Source organism: Micrasema longulum, unplaced genomic scaffold (genome assembly GCF_059751315.1).
Source record: "Micrasema longulum isolate JH-2025_06_02 unplaced genomic scaffold, ASM5975131v1 h1tg000041l, whole genome shotgun sequence".
Classification (NCBI taxonomy): Eukaryota; Metazoa; Arthropoda; class Insecta; order Trichoptera; family Brachycentridae; genus Micrasema; species Micrasema longulum.
In genome coordinates, this window is record NW_028277248.1 from 924,749 (window position 1) to 949,381 (window position 24,633).

A 24,633-nucleotide genomic window follows, 5' to 3' on the forward strand; every position below is an offset into this window, starting at 1 on the left:
AAAGTCTATGGGTAATGTAGGTTGTCACTTATAAGGGAAACGTTACAAATTATTACTATCGTTCAACTGATTTGCGCGATTTAAAAAGTTTCTTTGATATCTGTGCCATAAAAGAAAGTTAGGTCAGTCCTTTAATTTTGCACGTTGATGTAAAATTTTATCCGATTTAGTTCGTCACTTCACTCGCCCAATTCCGCGCTCGAGATGGGAGAGCGTCGTATGGAAATATGGGATTTGTCTGTAAGCGCCTCCACGTACGAGCATATATCGCTAAGTGCTTGTTGGTCGAACTGCCCAGCGGATAGTGCGTTGGAAAAAAGGCGCCCCGACGCCGCACGGCGCCTGCGCGGGGGCGTCGCGGCGCTGGGACGGGCGGGGGGGCGAAAGTCCTTAGCCGGACGTCTAAGAGGAGAAAAATGCGCGGGAAAATGCTCCGTCTCACTCTCCTGCGGGGAGACAAACTTACCTTCTCTGTCTTTCAAGCGCAGCCATCTTACATACAGTAGAGCGCCGCTTGTGGGGCAAGACGCCGCTTTCCACGACGCCTTTTCACTTCCCGCTAGTGGGTGGGAAGAGTCTTCCGACAAGTTCGCTTCTCAAGAAGTTAGTTAGTGTCGTCATACCCCGCGAAGAAGGTGCGTCTTGTCTCGAGCGCTCCCGAAGCGCCGTCGAAACCCTTGCATTTCCAAACACTTAGAAAATTTTCTTACATTTTCTTGAATTTTCTTCGACGTCTTAAATCGCGCTTTTGAGATTTCTTGCAAGACAGTATATTTTTTTAAAAACCCTAAGTAAACATAAGCGTCTTAAAGTGTATTTTTTAATTTAAAAAAATTAATAAATAACAAAACAAATCAAACTTACAATACTTAAAATTTAGTGTATTCCAAATTTTCGTCTAAAAAATTCCTTAAAATCGTCAAATTAATTTAAACGCCATTTATATACAAAATATATTATAATACATTGTTTACTTGATGAAACGCGAATGAAAATGTTCATTAAATTTAAGGGTAGTTTTTCAAGGTTTTTTTTTACTTTTTAAATTCGATTACCAAGTATTGTTTCTTCTGGAAATATTTAAATTTTTTTAAGTGAGTTTTCAGTCAACGTAAATTATTTAAATCATTTTTAAAAGAGTCAAATATATCATTTTTCAATAATTTAATTTTGTCACATTTTTTTTATTAAAGATCTGTCAAACGTTGTACAGCGTGTGAAGGACATTATGTGTGCATTCGTTTTGTTATGTCAGGTATTGTACATGTGTGGGATGATTGTCGCTATGTGACATGTGCGTATGTGTGCGTTTTATACGTGTGTTCAGGTTACTTCCGGGATAAATTACTTTTGATTTATTTTATTTTGAACAAATAATTCATTTGATTTGGTTTTATTACGGATAGAAATAACTTTTTAAAATAAAACATAAATTAATCGCAAAAATTTAATTTAATTTACGTGAATACAAATTTTTTGAAAAAAAAACTTTGCACTTTATTTTGTTAATTTTTAAAATATCCTAAAATTTATATTTTTTAGCAGTGCAAAAAAGTGTTAATTTTGAAATGTCTTCAAAGTGCATTATTGTGTTTCTACGTTCGAAAAAAATCGAAGTTTGTTTTAAATTTTCAAATAATTTTTTTTTTGCTAATATTTTAATACAGTCATCGTCGTTTTGCAAGAAATCTCTTTTTAAAATATATTAACTTTGTTGGCGAAAATATCTAATGAGTTTTAATAAAAATAATTGCTTGGTCGTCTTGACATTATTAGCAAGTCAAGAGATAGAAATTATACTATCTCGAGTATTTTTAATAAATGATTTAATGTTTAAATTATGCATATTTATTGTTTAATTTAGCATTATATTTTTAAATGCTTAATTTTAATGGTGTTTATTTATTTTTCAGATTTTGAAAATCTACATACACACCCGCAACATTCTCGGAAGACAAACCAAGTGACGAATCATCAATAAAAATCATTATTGTGAAAAGTGAAAAGTGAAATAATATTATCGAACAAAAAATTCCATCACAATTTTGTTTAGAATAAAAAAACTTTATTTTAAACCTGACATTTTGATTAACATCAAGTAAAGTGCAATCGTTGACTTTTGTTTTTAAAATATAAATACTAGTCATTTCATTAAAATCACGTTATAATAAATTGACATCTTTGTTAGATATATTAAAAATATTTATTTAAAGTGATCGTGATTTTTTTGGAAACATAACTCGTAAAAAACTCTTGAGCATCAAATACATGCAGCGACGGCAAGTTTGCACTCAAATTTACTCACCGCGCTCTCTTGTTTTTTGATATAAAAGCATATTATTTATAAACATTTTGCATTTTTTTATTTTTGACGTGATTCACAATTGATAAATGAGCGTTAATATATAATAAAATAATAGGACGTAGCGCCGATATTCGGCGATATATTCTCCCAAAGTTTCCCAAAAGCCGCGAGAATTGATAATCAACGCCCGTTCGATCAATCTTCAAGCCTGGATTTCTCAAAGTTCAGTCAGGACTACCAGAGCCATACGGCCTTCCCGAGGCTCCTGAACCAGCCCCCGGAAGCCGCGGGTTCTAATCCTTTACACCGGTTCTTCAATCAGTCTGAAGACGCCTCCAACCTAAACCCTCTCGCGAGGCTGCTAAGCCAGCCTCAAGAGGGTCCGATCAACCCTCTGCAGAGGCTTCTCGGACAAGAGTTCTTGAACGGGATAGCCAGAGAAGGGATACGGTCACCGAAGGAGGAAGAACCTCCGAACGGGGCCCAGCGAGAAGGCAGGCGATCTCCGAAACGAGGGCCTGACCTCAGGCCCGAAGATCTCCCGTTGTATTTGCAAACGGCAGTCAAGATTTTCCTCAACGCGGACATTCTGGCTCCCGCCAAAGTGGAGGAGGAAAATTTCGTAGCAAATTGGCTGCAGAACTCTTTCAAAATCACGGCGGCCGCAGAGGGCGGGGCGCCGGGCCCCGCCGGACCGGGGGCCCTAGATCTACGTGCGGCACCTTTATCCCTGCAAATACCTAACCTCAGCACCATGCAAGACCTCCAGCACCAGCAGAGACAGTTCAAACCCAGTCCCGAGTTCTGGCAGCACAGCCGAGGACAGTCGCCTGTGGCGCAAGATATGACTCCCCAACCGCAAATGACACCAAACCAACAGCTCACCCCGAGCCAACAGCAGCAACAACTCACCCCAAACCAACAATTGACTCCGAATCAGCAACTCACACCCAACCAGCAAATGCCGCCAAACCCGCAGCAAATGACTCCAACCCAGCAGCAAATGGGACAGAGTCAGCAACAGCAGTCTCAGATGACTCCTGGACAGCAACAACAGCAGCAACAGCAACAGCAACAGCAGCAACAACAACTCACTCCAGTTCAGCAACAATTGGCTGCAGCGCAGATGAACCCAGCGGCTGGTGCTATGGTGCAAATGCTGGCCAACCAGCAAGACCATAAAATGATGACTGAAAAGCTGGTTAATGAAATACAGGTCAGTGATATTTTCTTATACAACTTACCTAAAAACATATTATTTTAACCATTTGTCCCATTTAATACCCATTACGTTATTTCCTTTAACATTATTTTTGTTTATTATGGTTAATTTTTCCTTCTGTATTTTGTTTTTTTAAATTTATTTTTAAACTTATTTCCAAAAAATTAAACAGTTATCATCGAAAATAACATTCTTAATTATTTTACATTATGTAATACGAGTGTATATAAAATGAACACTATGTTTTATATCAAAAAACTCCTTTGTTAAACTTATCGAAGTTGTTACTCTAGTAAAAGCAGAAAAAATAAAACTAACAAAGACAGCTATTTTTCTTGTATCCTGTTCTTATCATTTTTAATTTATACAAAACGATTAAAACCGGAAATACGTCACTTAACCTTTTTTAATATGTTATGTTCATTAATTTACAATCATCAGAACTTTACGATTTTTATTTACGCGCCTTACAAATTTTATGTAGATTTTTTTTCTACTGCATTATTTTTTTATATTTCTTGTATCTTGACTATATTACAGTATTTATTAAAACTATTGTTAAAATAGAAGTAGATACACAAAACAATACTCAGTTGAGATTTTACGGAAATAATCGGAAAATGGTTCAAAGATTGGCTAAATTAAAATGGGGTTGAAGACGACAGCAACCCTAAGACATCTAGCGGTCGGTAGAAAAAAAAACCAATTGACCCTTATTTTCAAAATTTTGTTGTATTATAAGTTTTTTTTACATTTGAATCAGAATTTTAAAATAATGGAATAAATAAAATGCTGTATCAATAAATTTATACAGTAAAGAAATCTTGTTTAAATATATAAAATATTTATTTATTTACGTATATATGTTTTTTTATCAGCAATTACGAACGCAGCTAAAATGCAATATCTTAGACAAATGTGTGGGAAATCAAGGTGTAACAAGGTTGCGAATTATGAAATCCGGCGAGAGTGTAAATCTGAGTCAAGTATAATTGATAAGATTAAGAAAGGGTCTCTGAGATGGTTGGGTCAAATATAACAAATGGACGACGAAAGAATGGTTAAACAATATATATGGCAAAAATGAACGGCATCATGAGACGAAGATGACCAAAAAGGACGTGGCATGATCAGATAAACCAAAAGCTTAAGTCTGGTCATGTCAAAAGCAGATAGAACTGAATGGCATGGATGACATGATGTATGAATATGGAAGAAGCTAGGAGTGTATGTCAGGATAGACGTGTGTGGCGGTCCATTCTCTCTGCCTACCTCTACAGGAAAACGGCATGATCGTAGTCAAAGTAGTAGTAGTATTTATTTAGTGTTTATGTTGTCCACAGAGTGCTATGTTGAAATAATATATAAAAAAAGCATAAACCTAACAGCATCAATGAGGTAGTTCAGTAGTTCGTTTTGTTTTTTTATTTATTAATGGACTATCAAACTAAGACAAATTAACAAATATATATCTTTGTGTATCGTGTTACTAGCGCTATGATTTCTTTAAGTTTTGCTACTTTGAAATTGTGATGTCACAAGTGTACTCTGCGTCCGACTTCACAAGTTCTCTTTGGTGAATTCTGCTGATTGGTGAGTTGACTTTCCTCATACGGGTAACATATCACACTTTCATTGGTTAATTCGGAGAACAAGTGACGTCGTTCAAAGTAGTTCATTTTTATTCAAATCTTTTTGATTTTTTTTTTTTAAGAAACTTTTCAAGAATTTTTAAGAAGCTTCGCCATATTATTTAATACTCTTTTTTTAATCCAGCGTAAGAAAAAAAAAAAAAATTCAATTTCCCATAGCACTGAACTTCATTGTTACGTACACAACACAATATATTAAATTTGTTTTGCGTTTTACATAATATACTCTATACCTACACTGGCACATAACAAACAAAATATATTTAAAAAAATGCATAATCACTCGGATAAGAATACATTAGATTAGATTAGATTTATTTATTTACGATAAAATACAAGGTTTTTAAACTTTTTAAATTACATCATATTGCATACTTTATTTGTACGAAATATTTCCAATCAGCAAAAGTGCTGGTATTAGGAATTAAAAGTGTTAAAAAGTGGTAATATTAAAACGTAAACTTTTTTTATAAAAAACAATATATATATACACGCTAAGACAGGCGCCGTGACACGTTGGTTAGACTGTGAAACTGGCGTTACGGGTTCGATTCTCGCCAGTACCTGGATCACGCACGACAAGGTATGGTATAAGGTCTCCGCTGTACCTTGCTTGTAGTGAGCACAACAGGCTACCGGAGTCCTATAGAACTCCAAAAAATGACTATATTCATTTAAAAAATTACTATTTGAGGTGGTACGTTGAAGGTGAAATTTAGTTTTAAGTTCTTCTTTTTCCTCTAATATTTTTTTCTTACTATATGTAAATGTTTAATATAATTTTTTATCATTAATTGTTTTAATTTATTTGTTTTATGTAGTTGCTCTCTATCTTATTTCAGTTTTATGTAAATATTATTCTGTCCCAAAATGAGTTTGTTGTAACTCCTGGGAGTACAAAAAAAATACATTTGTATGATTTAGTAAAAAAAAATCAAAGAATTTTTATTTTATTGGTCTGTTTAAAATTGTATTTTTTAAATTTGTTTCTATATCCATTCTTTCGCACCTTCTGACAAGTCTCTTAAATAGAGTCTTAGCGGGTTATTCCTTTAAAAAAATAAATTAAAAAGAAGATACTTAAGCTGTTTTTTTTGTCCACAATTATATAAAAATCTTAGCGAATTCAAATAATTAATCTTTGCTGTATTAAAAGATAATTCTTTAAATGCACATGTGTTTTTGAATTAACATTTGTGTATCAAAAATAGTCAAGACATGCCTTGGTGGTTAGTGTGATAAAGCATTAGATTCGAAAAGAGAACGATGATGAACGAAATACTCTGATATTGGTATGAAAATACTTTGCCCTTTGCATCATTAGGTGCAGATTTGACAATGGTGGTGATCCTGTCACGTTTTACGAATACTTCAGGTTATTTTTGATTATTAAATCACACTTTTGACAGTTTTTTTAACATAAATTTCAAGAATAAGTAGATAATTGACTAATAATAAAAACATGCTAATATTGCTGTATCAAAGTTATGCCCTAAGCATCATAAGATGATACTTATAATAAAACAATAGTTATTTGAATATTAACTGAACGAAATTTCAGAATATTAAATCACTTTTTTGCACTTTTATTAACTTAAATATATGAAAAAAAATTACCTGGAAAACCGATACTAATACACTAAAACTGTGCTCTAAGCACCATAAAATACAAATTTTATATTGATGGTTAGTAAAATATGAAATGTCAATTTGAAAAAAATATATATATGTATTTTCTGTCACGTTTTTTGACACTTTTTAAAGAATAATATAAGCTTAAACTGTAATACAGTATTAGACTATACGCGACAAAGACATTTAAAGCACTGACCGAAAGAATCTGAAGCTACCCCCATATGCTTATTAGGACCTAAATAAACCCAGGTATAAAATATAAGCGGGAACAAAGGTTGCCAGGTCCGAAAAAAAACAAGTTCCGGTTAATTTTGTAAAGCTTTTGAACGGGGACCCAAAAAACGTAAGTTTAGAATAGCGCGGAAGGAACCGGATTTAATTTAGGGGTCCGGTTCCGGGGTAATTGCCCTGAGACAACAAAAAAGCATATTGTCTCAAAAATATGCCCTACATAACGCAGTTAAAATTTATAAACGTATTAAAATATTACAAAACAGATGGATAACATTTAAGAAAAGGAATGTGGAAGTCTAGGGCTTATGACCTGTCTTTGGTTGGTATCCTTCTCTAAAATGTTCTGAATCTCATCTCATTAGTTGTAAAATCTCAATCTAAAGAACTCTTTATGTGATGAAATTCAGTCTTTGTCTACAAACAGTTGGACGAACTCAAATTATTGCTGTTTAATTAACGTAGGTTTTCAAGTATTATTTTTTTTAAACAGGTGGCCTCCGTGGTGTAATGACTAAGACTGACTTTTTCTGTTGATTTAAATGATACTCTTATTTTGTTTTTTCTTAATACTATTATATTTTACTATTATTTTGTTGATTTTAATGATACCCTCTATTTTGTATATTTGATTATGTGTGATTCTTAAGTTGTATAAATTATATTTTAAAAATGATTCCTGATTATCTTTTTTGCATTGTATTCTTTGGAATTTGATTATTTATTATATTTAGCTTTTTTTTCTAGATTTTTTTTTATGTCATTATAATTTGAACTAATTAATTTTACTATGTATTTTTATTGTTATTTATTGTGGCTTGACACGGGCATAGCCTAAAAAGCCTTAATAAGTTCATAAATATTTAATCTAGTGTAATTTTGAATGAATAAATAAATATTTTTTAAAAAGTCACATGAATCAAGCACGGAAGGTTCCGGGTTCGATTCCTAGTGAGAACGCAAAAATTAAATGTAATTTTTTCTAACCTTAGTATCCTGTGTTGTAATTTACAACCGTGACCTGTTGTGGTGCAAAAAAAGGTATTATTATATTTCGCTCCTGAGCAAAAATAATGGCATAAGTCTAAAATTGACGTTTTTGAGTTAAATATGCAGAAATGTTCCCATGTACATAATGAATGCCACCATGATTTTTGAAAATATTTATTTGGCATTAAAAGCAAAAATATCAATATCTTTCCGGGCACCCGCTGGCAAAGTGCAGGTTTAAACTGTGCAACTCGGCCATAAGCTGATACTATACTCTGCGTAATCTATAAGTTTAAAAGCGCAAAAATTTATGATATAAATCATAAATATTTCAATTTTAATCTATTACTTAAATACAAGAAAAAGATTTACAATAATCATTCTGCCATTATTATTTTTGAAAATACTTTAAACTAGATAACCGGAATTAGATCTGGATTGTGGCTCCGTGGTTAGTGTCGTAAATTCACGAATCAAAGGTTCGAGCCCCATTTTTCCACTATTTGATTTTCACTTCCAGGTAGTGAGTTATTTGTTTGTGCATCTTTTTATTGCGTTCTTCTGATTTGCCAAAGATTTTAATTTTGGGGCATTTTACAGCGAGAAGTAAAAAACGGGCTATTAGAAAAAACGTGAACCAAGATATGGTAGAGCGGGGAACCACAGATCTCTGATCAGTGCGTCCGCGACACTAACCACAAGACCACAATCTGGCTCCCAACGTAGATTAACGATCAAGTTCTAAACACTCGACAAGAGTTTTGATTCTTTTCCGTACGCTGAACTGTACGTATTCTTTATTCCGCCAAACACAGGAAAATAATATAAATGGTGATTAAATCAGACTAAAATCATTCTCTTTGGCCCATTTCACTTGTATCGTCCAAATCCAAACGTCACGGTAAAATTAGAGTGGATCGACATTTATAATATTTTTTCGTTTTTGAAAAAAAATCGTCTCATACTTTATGTAACCAAGAGGGTGAAGAATATGGCTACGTATCTAAAATAGAACCAGAGTTCTGGACTAGTGTTTTCGACTCGATGTTTTCCTTATAAAACTGAAAATACAAGTGTGTGTTTGTTTGTCTGTTTGTCCATCACTGCATCTTCTCCAGAACAGTGAGTACAATGCAATTTGCGTGCGACAACATTTTTAGTTCAATTTTAATATTTTTGAGTCAAATTCGACTCGATGACTACTCGATAAAGACTCAAACGATTAGTTGTCAACACTTGCTTTTATGTAATGTAAAATGCCATTTTTAAATCTCACACGCTGTTTTTTGACCATTTTTTTCTTTGGTCTCACTATTATTTTTTTATAAATATATTTTTATGTTTTTTTTTTTAGTTCTGTGATAAACATAGCCTCATATATGTTTACAAACTTATATTTACATTTATACTTATTCTAACATTAAAAAAAACTAAAAAAAACTATGATAAACATAGTTTAATGTATATTTACAACACAATATTTCCATCTTTACTTATTTTAACATTATTTAAAAAACTAACTTTTTAACGGTTAGTCGTAGCGACGTGAAATTTAGAATCAGCACTTGAAATGCTATTAACAGATTGATGCTATTTTTTAGTTCAATTATTTTTTCAGAGATTAAAATCTTAGATAAATAATCAATTGGATGAAAGGTCCGCGTCGTGTAGTGGTTTGCTCGTTTGCTTACCATTATAGAGTTTCTGAGTTCAATTCCAGACAGGGTTGACGTGAATAATTGATTTTAAAGATTGTAAACCACAACATTTCATTGAAATCGAATGAATATTAGTCGGCCTCATAGTATATTGCTTATTGCGTTTTTCTGGCATTAAATACATGCAAAAAAAAAACAATCCACCCTATGTTAATTTGTCGTGCCTTGGGCATTTGGATCATGATTACGGTTATTTAAAAACATTTAGTATTTGATTGAATTTAAAATTTTACAATTCAAATACCGTTTGTCTAATTCAATAATTTGATAGTAATTTTATTTAAATTGTGAAGAAATTGAGCTTTTCAAAGAAACAGCGCGCAGCCAATTTCAAATGCATTCACATTTATTTGTAACTGGCGTGCTTGTGACCAATAAATTTATTAGGAATCCTACAAAATATTTATTTATCAATTCAAATCATTTATTGTATACGTACAACTCGAAATGTTTTTTTATAAAAACAGATACAAGCCTAACGATTTTGAAAAATATAACAAAAAAGATATTTGGTTTAAGTATAATTCTATTTTATTTAACTAAGAATTTTTTTTTTATTGATATTTTTTTTTATCCTTTGTCTTAGTAGGCATTTTCAGGCTTAATTGCTATTTTATAAGATTTTCGGAGATACTTTAACTGATTTTTTTTATCTTACACCTTATAAAAAAAGCTGTTAAATGTTGTAGACGATTTACGAGTTCTGGAGATGCCTTAGGCGAAAGCGCTTGTTGGTCAAAAAAAATGTAACTAAGTAATTTTCTTGATATTTTTATATAAATTATTAACTAAAGAATTAAACAAAAAAAAACAATATTAGATAGAAAGCTGTTGAGGATACGAAAGTCTTGGCACTTACAAAGATTATGATCTTTCACTGTCTGGGTTGAGTGATTACATTACACTAGACGTGGTTAAAAAAATAAAGTAATTTCTAAAAAAAAAAGGCCGGCACATTTTTTTAAACTGTTACTGTTAGAAAAATCTAGCCAACATATTAAATTTAGCTGTTTCCAAAAATAACAGTTTAAAGCTGTTCTGAGTTGTAGTTGTTTTGAGATCTTCAAGGAATTCGATGTATTAGATACAAGACAATTATATAAATCTAGATTATTTTTTTTGTGAAAGCAAATTATTCTACCAAATCTCAAAAGGAACACTCCCACACTACCAGAATTCAAACCAAAGGTGGCCTCCGTGGTGTAGTAGTCTAGGCGCTTGACTCACACATGGAAGGTTCCGGGTTCGATTCCCGGTGAGAACACATACATGAAATGTGGTTTTCAGCAAACTTGGGTGTTTTGTGATGTAATTCAACATTATTATTGGGCCTCCTGGCCTGTTGTGGTGCAAAAAAAAGATGAAAAATGAAAAAAAAAAAAGGAAACTTACTTAATAATATATATTCACAAAAAAAAAAGAAGGTATGTCCAAATATATATGACCAAATTCTGTTTTTTTCCCTGACGGGATTGACTTCCTTACTTATTAATTGATTATTCCTTTTCCAAACCTAAAGGTATATAGGGCACCGCATTGGTAGGCCGACCAAAACATTTACTGATATTTTTTTTTAAATCAATAAAATATGATTAGTCTTATTCTAACGCTTCAGGTGCCAGTCCTGAAACAATAGAATAATTCAGTTAAAAAAACTAATATAATAATTTAATAACGTGCCAACCACTACGCGATGAAGCGGTCTCATCTGTATTTGATTTCCTTAGCGGACTCTACCTGAGAGCAACTCATGAGTCAAAATCACTCGTCCAGGATTCTGGTTCTCTTTCACACACATAACTGTATTCTTCATTCACCCGGACGCAGTCAAAAAGGCGTGCATAAATTACACGTTAAAAATAACGTCGTTTCTAATTTCATTTCTGTAGATGTTGACTTAGTCCGCCGGCGAAACCGGTTATTGAATAAAAGAAAAAATACGTCGCTCGATTCTTCCGTTCTCATGCGTTACACACTTGAAACGTCAAAAACAAAAGAAGACACTTTTTTACCCTCTACGGACCCCCACTGCGATATCGTGTTTGTTTAATAAACTAAGACAAAAAATCTGGGAATAATGGTGACACTTCAGCGGGCTCGAAAGGGTTACCTCAGGTAGAATAATAACATAGAGTTAATAATTATATTGAACAAAGGATTCTGTTACATTTTTTAAATTGTTTCACAAACTAAAACCGTTAAAGACAGTATCGAAATGAATTGTAAAAATAATTACCATTCGTGGTCCAGTGGTAGTGGTGCGTACTCCGGATCAGAAAGTCCAAATTTCGAACCCTCGCGATACTACAAACCAATTTTCTAACACAGTTTATTTATGAGTTACATATCTGTAATACATTACAATATTTTGCGTGTCTAAATCTTTGCAATCAAATTGTTTTGTCCGTTTTAATGTATTCCCTTTCCGTACCTTATGGTGAATAGGGCACTGCATTGGTTCACCGACCACAGTGTTTTTTGATCATGTTTTTTTTTTAATGTATTTTTTTCCAATGTATTTTTTTCCATTGTATTTTTGGTACACAATATTGTATTTTGCACATCAATAAGATGTACAAGAAAAAAAACTCACAATTAGAGAAAATAAAAAAATAAACTTAAAAATATGAAATATTACACATACCTAAAATTACAAAATATCGAAAACTTTCAAGAAAAAGTTAGTATAAAAGAACTTTAAAATAATAAAATTATGTAATATGGTTACGCTGAAGAATCAATAGTAAAATAGTATTACATATATATAATTAATTTATTGATAATATGGATAATTTATTTGTTTAACTTTTTGTACATAGTTTAATTTGTACATTGGCGGGCTTATTCCCAAATGGCAACCAAAGATAATGATAGTAGAAAATACGCTGTTGATTACGCGACGGTAAAATGGTCAACCTTACGCTTTTAGAGTCATCTGAATTATTTTTGCGTAAAAACACCTTTTTAAATAAATGTTTCATGTCAACTATGCCGTAAATTCAGCCCAAAACCTCTTGCATAGTAAGCAAACCCGCTGATCATAAGACCGCGGGGTGGATATCAATAATTATATTAAACAATTGTTAACTGTGTCCGGGCGAATGAAGGATACAGTTCTGTGAATGAAATAGAACCAGAATCCTTTACGACTGTTATCGAATCAATGGCTATTTTTAGGTCAAATTTAAGTAAGAAAATCGAATGGGGATAAGCCAGCCTCGTTTTGTTGTGGTTGGTGTATTTGCCTACTACCCTAGAGGTCCTGGGTTCAATTTCTAACCGGTTCAATGTGAAGTATTTGTTTTAAAAGTGGTTTGGCACTGCGATATTTCACTGTCCCCGGACGAGTACCTAAAGCGTACGACTAATAACCTCACTTTCATGTGACAGATAACAGAAATATGCTGCACTCGGTGTTCCAGTGAAGTGCCTTTTGTGCTATCGTGAGCGACTATGCGTATGATGATATCATAAATGCTTTTAAAAAAATATATCAAAATAAAACAGACAATATTTCAAAAGAGCAAAACTATTTATGCCACTGTGTGTAGAATTGCTACCAAAATATAATAATGCTTTCAGATAATAACAGACCGTAAGCCTTGTAAGTGCCTAGGTTTTTATATTTCTTTAAAAATAACCTTGTTCGTTGTACGTTCAAAACATTTGTACTAATTCAAATAAAACGCAAAAAAATGTCAATATAATTCAAATTTGTAAGCATAGCTTTATTTCTATCTCCCCTTTGCAAAAAAGCACCCTTTTTAACATCCCTTTAAAAGACAATGGAACTAGTTTAAAACTCATGCAGTGGGAAGTTTAAAAAAAGAACAAAATCCTTTTTTTGCACAAATTCATGTTTATTGTTTTGTAAACAGGTTTTGCACGCATCGTAATTTTTTTCTTGCAATTATGAAATATAATAACGGCTTCCAATTTTAAGTGCTTGTCATATTTCAACGAACCCTTTCACGTAAACAAATACATTTTTTTTAAATATTTTTTTAAAATATATATTAACTCGCAGTTAAAGTGTTACGGGGAAAAGAACCTACTGAAGCTTAAACCGCATTTAAAATAAACTTTGAAAAAATTGCAATAAATGCGTTTGATTTTATTTATATTGAAATCGTTATCGTCGATTGAATAATTTTAATGAATTAAATTGACTGTGATCTCAAAATAGATTATTATATATTTTTTTAATGTTAGTCTAGACATTTTTAAATTATGAATTTTATTTTAATGTTTTTTGTTTGTTACAATGTAATATACGAGGCAAACAGTGAGTTTTACCTTTAAAAAATGCATATCGCCGAAGAAAGCAAAAAGTTACCAAGTGAAATGTGGCAATTTTGTGGTGTAGAATAAAAAACTAAAAATATCTCGTTCTTTTTTTAAATTATGAAGTTGTCTTTTTTTTAATCCTCATTGGTCATTTTCACACTGGATTAGGAAATAAAATTTGTATAAATATGCATGATTTTAATATAAAAAATATTTATCCTTGCAATAGGAAGAAAAATTTTACAAATGAAATAAATGCCATAAAGTAAATCTGTTTTACTGCGTAAGCAAAAGCTCGAGAATATAACTTATAACACGAAAGACAGAGATGCTGTTCTGCGGCCGGTGTTTGGGCGAAAGAGACAAAATAAAAGGAAGGAATTCGTTCAATCAGTCGAATATTGGTAGTAAGCGGGAGTTCACGCAAGTTAAATGACCGGCGTATTTGTGACTTACAATATATTTAGCTATAACTGACCTTAAATATACTTTAATTTTTATAAATTATGGAAAATTATTTAACAAAATGTCTCCGTTATAAAAAAAATGTCTGATTTTCAGAATATATGTCTTTTGATTGTGGTAACACGATGTTACATCATCGCATGTAAAGGATTCTTTTAGCACAGCCTTTTAAAAGTAAATTCAATTAAATTTCCTAATGTGTGGGATAAGTTTAAATGCATAATACTTTCAAATAAATATAAGTGTAGTTTTTTTTTCAATACGTGAATCTTTTGCAAACCATGGTTTTAAAAAAATAAATATTAATCGTTCATTACAACTAAAAAAAATGTTTTTGCAATGTGCAGATCTGAAAATAGGCTACAAGATCCTTAAAACAGATCCGTTTTGAAGTGTATAATATTAAATACTTAAGCAGAGCAAGCAAATTTTGTTTATAAATTGAATAATTTGATACTAGTATTAATAAAAGCTCAAAAATAAAAGGAGAAAATTAAAGTAATGTTTAAAAACGGGACAGAAAACGTAAAAACTTACCACGACTTGAAAAGTTCGTCATTTATTGTATTTTTGTTTTTTATCTTGATTTTTTATTTATTTTTATTATTTTTATTGTGATACCCATATGATTTTTTTAATATAAGTTTTAATATAAAATGTACAATAATATGTGAATGTTTGTTGAAATGCATAGTTGTAAAATTATTTGTCCCATGTAACGTAGTGGTTAATATGTTATGCTACATTACAAAGGGTCCTGGATCCAATCCCCTGTAGAATTTAAATGAAGAATACATACTTTCAACAATGTCCTGAGTATGTACAAATGCTAGCAAACTGGCTGGATTCCCTCCCTAGGGAGTTATTCATGTTTATATTTGTTGCAACAGAGGGAAAACCTTTTTTAGAAGGGAATATGGAAGTCTAGGCATTCACAGAGCTTATTACGTGTCATTAGCTGGTTTACGTGGCCACTTCACACACTGTGTAACATTTACCATTCTGCCTATGTTTGAACATCCACACTTAGTCAACAGATGGAAGAGTTGAGGATATGTGGATGTTCAAACATATGCAGAATAAAACCAGCCAGTGATAGATCATCAGCCCTGTAAATGCCTTAACCTCCATATCTTTTTCTCCTAAACGTTTTTTTTATCCGTTGCAATATGTTAATAAATCAAATTAATATAAATTATATTTATTTAATAAAAAACTTGCATGTGTTATTAAATTCAAAAATTATTGGTATTGTAGTTGCCAGATGCGTGCAAAAAAGCATGTAAGTGCCTACTTAAGGCTTATTTATTATCTTGAAGTTGTGGCAACATTTTAGCTGCCGCTAGAACATTATAAATCTCACATACTAACAATATATGTCTGTCTCTCTCCCTCAATTACGCTTACCTTTGGATTGGAACGGGATAGCAACAACAATCTCCGTCCGCCGACTCATCGATGAGTGAAAGGTCACTTATGCCGTTTCCCTTGGTAAGGATCTTAATATTTTAAAATTAATTTATTAATTATAAATTCTGTGGCTTGGATCTAAAAGAGCTACAGTCAATATCATTTTTATGTTACCAACATTGTGTAGAGGGTCGATGTTAATTTTAAAATATACATTTTTAACTATTCAATATGCACATGCCTAACATATTGTCGCTTAAGCGGCACTATGACCTATCTCATTTTTTACCAAATTGATACAAGTATGTAAAAAGTTTTGTAGCCTCCTTCTGAATCCATCAATGTTCACAGTTTTGACAAACTCCCACTAGAGGCACTACAAATTGACTTTTATCAACACGACATGGATGCTGATATGCAAAAACCAATCAAGCGACACAACGCTGTGTTTTGGTTCTTAAATTTATTTTCTTAAAGAGGAATAACCCACTAAGCCTCTGTTAAGAGCCTTGTCAGCAGGTGGTAAAGATGAGATATGGAAGGAAGTTATGAAAAAGACATCACAACACCCAGACCGATAAAGAAAAAAACATTTCTTGGATTTTTTTCTTACAAACTGGCGGGAATCGAACCTGTGACACCAGTTTCACAGTTGACTGTCTAACCAACTGCGCCTTGGGGCCTGTCAACTTAAGACTAATTGTGTTTGTCGGTTAGCCTCGTGGTGAAATGGTCAGCGCATTTGCCTACCAAGCAAGAGGTCTCGGGTTCGATTCCCGACATGGTTGATATAAAATATTTATTTAAAAAGGTTAATCCACATCACCATAGTTATATATAGTCCTTGGTGGACTGGCACCTGAAGCGCAAGACTGATAATTTACCTTTATGTAACAAAATAAATATCAAGATACGCTGCGATTGGTCTACCAATGCCGTGCCCTATGCACCATTTGGTGCGAAAAAGGAATGATTATGATAAAATTAATATAAATGATTTAAAATTATTTTTTTGTAAAGGAATAACCTGCTAAGCCTCAATTTTAGAGGCTTGTCAACAGGTGGGAAAGACCTAATATATTGAAGAAAGTTATTAAAAATACACTGCAACCCCCAGACCAAATTAAAACGAAGTCTTTTTTAGATTTTTTTCTCGCAACTGGCGGAAATCGAACCCGCGACGCCATTTCACAGTTGGCCGTCCAACCAACTACTCCACGATGTTTGTCTTTTCACTTCATTTCATTCAATGATAAACAGTTTAAATATTTGAAATAAAGGTAAAACGTATTATACATATATCAGAATAAAAAGAAAAATTAATTCAATAATAATTAGAATTTGATAAACAAATTTGAACCTTAAATGCGATTAACACTAAACTTCAATTTGGCGCTAACATGATTGTTTCCTAGAATTTCCTAGAATTGTCACGGTTTGTCATACATGAAAAGTTATTAAATCACACGGTTTTTTGTCTTACAAAAAATGAGATTGGTCATGTTGCTGCTTAAGTGCCTATGTGTGGTACTGTTTTTTAATCAATATTCGTTTCAAGCATGTAAAACAGATCATTATAACGTCACAAAATAGCCAAAAAATGGCTCTTCTGTAATGATATTGGCCGTTTTAGATCCAAGCCGCATAATTTATGCTTTTAAAATAAAAATTAGTTCAAAATAAAATATTATTTCAAGTAAAATCCACCTTGCAATGTAGTGATTGGCCTAATCGCCCATCATGTTCGAATTTCCGGGTTCAATTATTTGCAAAGTTGACAAAAATATTGGTTTAAAAGGTAGTTTGTATTTGTCCGAGCGAATGAATAATATGATGTCAAGTGTTTTTGACACCATAGCTGCTCTCATGTAAAAACACATAAAAATAAAATCTAGTGAGAAACGTCTGCCTTGTAGTGTGGTGGTTGGGGCGTTTTCCTACCGTGTCTTAGGTCCTGGGTCGAATTTCCATGAATCTTGAGGTTAAGTATTTGTTTTGAAGGTGGTTTACTACTAAAGTATTTCACTTTATAGCGCCTGAAGCGTGATCTATAAAGCATAGATAATCTGGATTTGCCGTAATTGGAGCATCAGTCCAGTATCCTATGCGCCACTGGTAACGGATACGAAAACGATGTTGAATCTCAGCATCATCACTTTTCCCCTGCTGGCACCCACAGGCATCTAGAATCACTTTTAGTTTTATATAATGTAATTGTAATGTATATATTTAGACAGTTGTACAAATAAATTTTGTGCAACTAGTAATCCCTTCACTAATAAACAATATATTTTTTACAAAAATAATTTTAAAAACAAAACATTGTTATAAAATTCAGACGCTTTCCAATGACCCTCTATCTATCTTTATGGATGTATGTTTTGTAAAAAAAATCAAGGTTGGGTGACCAGTCTTACCCTTCAGGTGCCAGTCTAGGGACAATGAAACTTTCTAGTGAAAGAACACTTCTTTAAATCAATATTTTATCTTGAATTGAACCCAAGACCTCGTTTATTATCAAAGCAAACGCGCTGACTATTTGAACACGCGGCAGATAAAAACAAAAAAAATGTGTCCAAAGCTGTGTTATATTATTTTGGTTAATTATTATTTTTGAATTTTTTTTTGCACTGCAACAGGCCAGGAAGCCCAATAACAGTGGTGAATTACATCACAAAAAACCCAGGCTTAAGAAAAATCACATTTATATTTTGTGTTCTCACGAACTTGGAACTTTCCGTGTGTGAGTCAAGCGTCTTGAGCACTACACCACGGGGGTTGCCTGCACGGAAACAGCCTGCTTATAATGCATATCACTATCAAATTCTTAAAACTTGACATTATAAATTATTAACATTAGTTCATTTTACTATTTTTTTTACATTATTTTAATAAGATTTTTTAATGTTATTATATTTATTGTTAGTTTGTTCACTTTATTAACTTGGTGTATTTTTATTCATGCTTTCCTCTTCTGGATTGGATCATCTATGGTGTGCGTTGGACCCACAATGCTCGTGTTCCTGAAATGCATCGTGCGTGTCGGACCCGTGCCACTCATGACGCGCGCTGGACCTCTGCTACTCATGACGCGTGATGGACCCGTGCTGCTCATGACGCGAATCGGGTTCGGGCTGCGCTTGTTCCGTGGCCGTGTTTTTTACCTGGCTGGCTTTGGGCGCGATGCTGACTCGGCTCTCTTGCTCCTTGTCGATGTTGCTGGTCGCCGATGACGCCTTGAAAATGGATAACGACCGGGCGATGGACGACGCTACCGCCCTGACCTTGGACTTGGAACCCTTACTCAAGCTCTCCCGCTCATCATCCATTTCGGAGAGAACTCTGGAAGAGTGCTGGTCGACCCTACAACGTGTGAGTTGGCACCTGTTTCAATGTGTATTGTTATCTTCCAAAATATCTCTGCGCCAAAGCGTAAGCGAAATCACCTTGCAAAAAACAAATTCACCTCGTTGATAATTTTGGGATATTTTTTGTGGATATTTTTTGAAACCGAGCAATAAATAAACAAAAAGGCAGCTTCAAACATTGTCTTAGATAAATTATAAAATTGCCCGCTTAGCGCGATTGAAATAAATGAGGGCATTGGAAGCAAATATAGCAAACTCCCGTTATGGTGTTTTCGAGAAAAATAACAAAAACTGCTACACTAATGCCAAAGAAAGTCTTTGTGTTAGAAATGTTATTTTTATTGAACTTAAACTTTAAGATACTAATAAATTAGCTTCAATAGAAACATGAAATCAAAAAACTTTCTTAATATTTGTGTGGCACGACCATTTTGAAAATTTAAATCTCAAGCCTGAATAAAATGACTGATGGATATTGTTATGCTTACTAAACTCTATTATTAAACCATCAGAAATATGATTTCAAACTACATTTGCAACTCAACTAATGATTTTTATAAAAATAAACTTGAAAAACTACAGAATGACAACGTGACCAAAAAAAAAACATTTTTTTTAAGGTTGCTGTCTTTGCTTCCAATGCCCTCAAATAGTCAAACTTGATCGAAATGCTTGATCGATATTATACATCAAAATCACTAACTCATTTTTTTTAAATGTAAACTAAATTATTATCAACATGACTTAACTCAAAAGTAACTTCCATCTGACAAAAATAACAGTAACTTACTATGAAAACATGTTTTTAAGAATTATACAGTATAAAATAATCATTTTTCAAAAGAATATTTGAAGCAATAACCGTGTGAATTTCTATTTTTTTTTTTTCTTTGACAAATGTCATAAATTTTCAATAGTATGTTTGGTTTATAATGATCACAGTTTCATTTCTTAAATAAATATAATTCACAAGACTTCCAAAAATATATACAGAATCAAATAAAATCACACAAACACGAAATACATTCATTTCTGTGGGACTATTTACTCTTTAATTTTTTAGCCAATGAAAAGTCATATTTTTTATTGCCAAATATATTAATTATTTTTTATGTGAATCATCTTCTAAAAAACGAACGAGAACAAATGACATATTACATTTTTTCTGCCTGTTAAACACATGTTTTTTTTATCATTTTAACTAAAAAACTGCATAGTTAATAAAGATTGATAAAGAAATCTTGGTAAAAATAACATCTACAAAATATTTTTAAGGTCCAATCAAACAAATCCTGTCAATTACACGTTTTTATGCAAGGTAATTCCGCTTATACTCGGCGTAAGGGTATTGGTCAATTTTATTACTTAATTAACATACGGTGAGTTTAAAACATATACTATTACAGTAGATAATAAGTTTAAAATAAGAAATTACATGTTTTATTTTTCTGAGAGAAACAGGTACCGTGAATACATAAAATAAAAAAATAATGTTTTACTTTTGATGAAATATTTTCGTATCGAAAATAAAATTGCAATTGATTACAAAGTAACTTTTTAAAATTATTTCCATTAATTTTTTTTTTGTTGAATTGATTTGTAAGTATGTAATTCTTTACAAAAGACAATTTTTTTGACATTTTCGTTTTTATTGGTTCTCTGAACAAATCTTAAAAACTTATGGCCACATGAATTGTCTAGTTCGTCAATTAGAAAACTTTAATTTATTACAAATAAGTGTGTACTGTGAAAATAAATATTAAAATCGTCACCTGAAATCTAATATCGTGGATTTTATGTAAAAAGGTATTAAATCAACAAATGTTTTGAAATTTTTTACACTACATAAAAAAAATCCCCTTTATCGGAAGGATATTAAATTGTCCATTCAAATTTTTCATTTTTTCTTTTTCCATTAGGTTAAAATTGAAAAGTTGTCTTCATAGATAAATAGCAACTTTAACAGCAATCTGCTATTGAAAATGCGTAATATTTAAATGATTTATAATAGATAAAAAAAATAGGTAAATAGATAAATAAAAAATGAAAATCGGAAAACGAAAAACACAAAAAGACACCTTTAAGCAGACATGCCTCAAAAAATGAATTATATACAGAGGTTAATAATTTGACAGAAAAAAAAAATTTTTTTGGATGTTTGAAGCACTTATTTTGTGGAACATTATTATTCAAAAGATTCAAATGAAATAACTTTAAAGGACTTTTTTGGTACCCCTTATTTTTTTATAATATAACAACCAACCAATTTTAACTAAACACTATGCCGTTTTTGGGTTGATTACAAACTTGAAAAAAATAAATAATTTACTGTAAATAAAAAAAAAAACTAAATTATTTCATTTTGATCCATTGAATTTAACAAGTACCTATTTAATTCTTTTTTTTTTGGTATCTGATGAATAAACTGAACAAAAATATTGATCTCTTTAGATAAACTGATATCAATAGATATTGACCTTTCATAACAAAAAAAAAAAAATACCGTTCATATTTTATCAAATCAGCTATTCGTTGATAAATCGCTTCACGCAAGTGTTCATCCTACTTAATATTTAATGTACAGAATAATTATTTGAGTGCAATTATATCTGTATTGTACATATTATTATATTATTACTTACAGTTTATCTGAATGAGGATCAACGAGAAATTTAACTCCACATAACAGAATCTAAAAAAACAAACGAAAAATTTGAATAAAAGTATCGATGCAAAATATTGATTTTATCGTGAGTTACATTATACGAATTCGTTGTTCGACATATTTGTTATATGCAAAATATTTTTAAAGTACTCGTACGTACGTACTTAATATTGGACATCCGCTCTATAAATACATCATACGATATAATTTGACATTTTGAATGCGAAATATCAGGGGGAAGGAATGAAAATTGTTAACTGCTCTTTGAAACTTAAAAAAATAAACAATATACGAGTATCTTATGCTATTATGAATAATAATACATTGAGTTTTATTTATTATTTAAAACTTGATAAATTAGGAGCAAATATTCAAAAGTTCCAAAGTCAATTTTTTTTTTCAAATTTTATAGTTCGGTTTAAATTTATGAGAAAAAAACACACTTTTCATCCAAAATGCTTGTTGTTATATTACGTATAAAATGTATCTTAAAGTTCATACAGTTTAACAAATAGTGTTGTTGAAAACAAGTTTCTCTTTATTTTCACTCTCTTTATTTATGTGTCAAATCACTTTTAAGGTTCTTTTATCACTTCTTAAATATGGGAAATACCTACACGTGTTCTTTAGAGAACACTGTGGGAAATTACGAAAATACATTTAAAATTGAGAGAGCACATTATTATTTTTAATCTTTTTTGGAATATCATTTTTTCCTCCATAAAAATGTCTGCCTTAAAACTCTAAGGTTTTATTAAATAGAAATAATGCTTCATAGAACGATCGTTTGAAATCATGTTTTGAAAAATAAGCTTTATGGCGTCAACATTGCCGTACAAAACACGTAGTAGCGTATAAAAAATTGAGTACTATGTATGATATTTTGCATAGTCAAAAAAATGTTTTTTTTTATGTACGGTCCCAAATGAGTTTCTACAACAACTCCTGGGAGTATAATATGTACTTTTTGTATGAAATGTTTTATTAATAATAAAAAAAATAAAAAAAAGTGTCTATGCCAGTTTACTTTGAAGTAAAAACCGAATGTCCGGCCTTTTTACGCTGCTTCTCAATTATTGACTACAGGTTCAGGAACGTAAATTGAATGGAACAGAAGACGGATGCTGAATACATATATCAATGACTTACACTAGGTTTAACCTACTTAGGCGGACAGTATATATTGCGAAGAAATCTTTTTAAATCTTCTGAATGTTTACCAAGATTTATTTCAATGTAAATAATGTTTGTTTTTTAATGTAATTACGAAAATTTTATGTTTTCTGTATTAAAATGTTGGACTTCTTACCTCTTTCAATATTCAAATACTTAAATTCAACCTAAATGAATTATTTTTATGTGATTTATGCAAATAATATCGATAATTATAATTTTAACAAAACTCGAGATTTAAAACAAAACCATTCTAACGACTTATTTGACAGAATTAATCGTTTTCATAAAGACAGTACTTTTTGTTTTGAAATAACGTCTTTTGGAGCATTTATTCAAATTATAAAAATAAATCATTCGATCAAAAAGTACCTGATTTGAATAAGTAATTTGAAAGCGTCGATGTACCTAATTGATGAATGTCTATTTAAATTTTTTTTATCAACACTTATCGTGCATAATAATGTATCTGAAACTCAGTTTTCCTATTATAAGGAATATAAAATAATATAAACGTAATTTTTTTGTTAAAAAACACTTCGTTATAGACAAGTGTATACAAGAATTTATATTTTCCATGGATAACCTCTACGAACACAGCTATTTTAATAGAGTGAGAATATTTTTTAAAGGGGAGAATGGAAGTTTGGGCATTTACGGGCTTATATACCTAAATATAATTTTGCACACCTAAAATAACATATCAAAATTAATATAACTGTGTAGCGACCACTTAACTATCGATGATAGGTCATAATACCTAAAATATTCATGACTAAAAAAAAAAAAACAAAAGATATTACACTTGTAACAATTTGAATTAAGCGTTTTTTTCCTTTAAGAAGATGAGAAACATATTTCATTTATTTTTTAATGCGTTTTTGTAATACACGTGGTCCAGTCGTTAACAGATGTAAAAGCAAATTGAAATCAGCTTGTGATACAGCGAGGTTCGAACCTAAGATCTCTGTGAGCCGATAAAATTTAAAACAAAAAGTCAGCAGCACGTATTACTAATTTAGCTAAAATTCAAAAGGTGATTTCTTAATTTTTTTTAAAGATTTGATGTGACAATTGCTTGCGCAACTTTCATTATTATGTGAAAAGATGTTCATATATTCTTATTTTTTATTTTTCTTACATTTTTGTGTTCTTAAACCTTTGAATGCACGATGAAGCATATCGTACCCATAAACTAAAATATGAAATTAAAACAAAAAAAAACTTTTTTTTTCATTATTTTTCCTAGTATTTGAATAAAAAAACATACATAAAAATACGTTTTTAGTTAAAATTAGAAAAATTGAGCATTGAAGGGTTAGTGTCAAGAATTTTTTTTTTGACATCCCACCTTACCGTTTACTCGTTTTCAAATAGTGTAGCTCATTGCCACTTTATTTAAAAAAAAAAAAAAATTTCGGGATCAAAAGTTAGTAACCTACCTATTTTACTTCTCATCTCTCTAGCTATCCTTGCGCAAAAAATCTAGTTGATTGGTCGCCCCGTTAAGAC

General features: G+C 31.5%; 1 protein-coding gene and 1 long non-coding RNA gene across 2 annotated transcripts in view; one reads left to right on the forward strand and one right to left on the reverse strand.

Annotated features, from left to right (window-relative positions):
- The first annotated feature begins 204 nt into the window (after positions 1-204).
- Positions 205-24,633, forward strand: part of dati (zinc finger protein datilografo) — a 160,652-nt gene continuing 136,223 nt past the window's right edge. The window contains exons 1-2 of the mRNA XM_088227227.1: positions 205-603; positions 2,421-3,521. Of these exons, the coding sequence (XP_088083353.1) occupies positions 205-603; positions 2,421-3,521 (1,500 nt within the window). The remainder of the gene's footprint in view (positions 604-2,420; positions 3,522-24,633) is intronic.
- LOC148285315 (uncharacterized) lies at positions 19,172-24,530 on the reverse strand. Its single transcript, XR_015822406.1, has 3 exons — positions 23,258-24,530; positions 21,926-21,975; positions 19,172-19,278 (listed from the first exon to the last, which is right to left on the reverse strand). It is a non-coding gene; the product is annotated as an uncharacterized LOC148285315 (long non-coding RNA).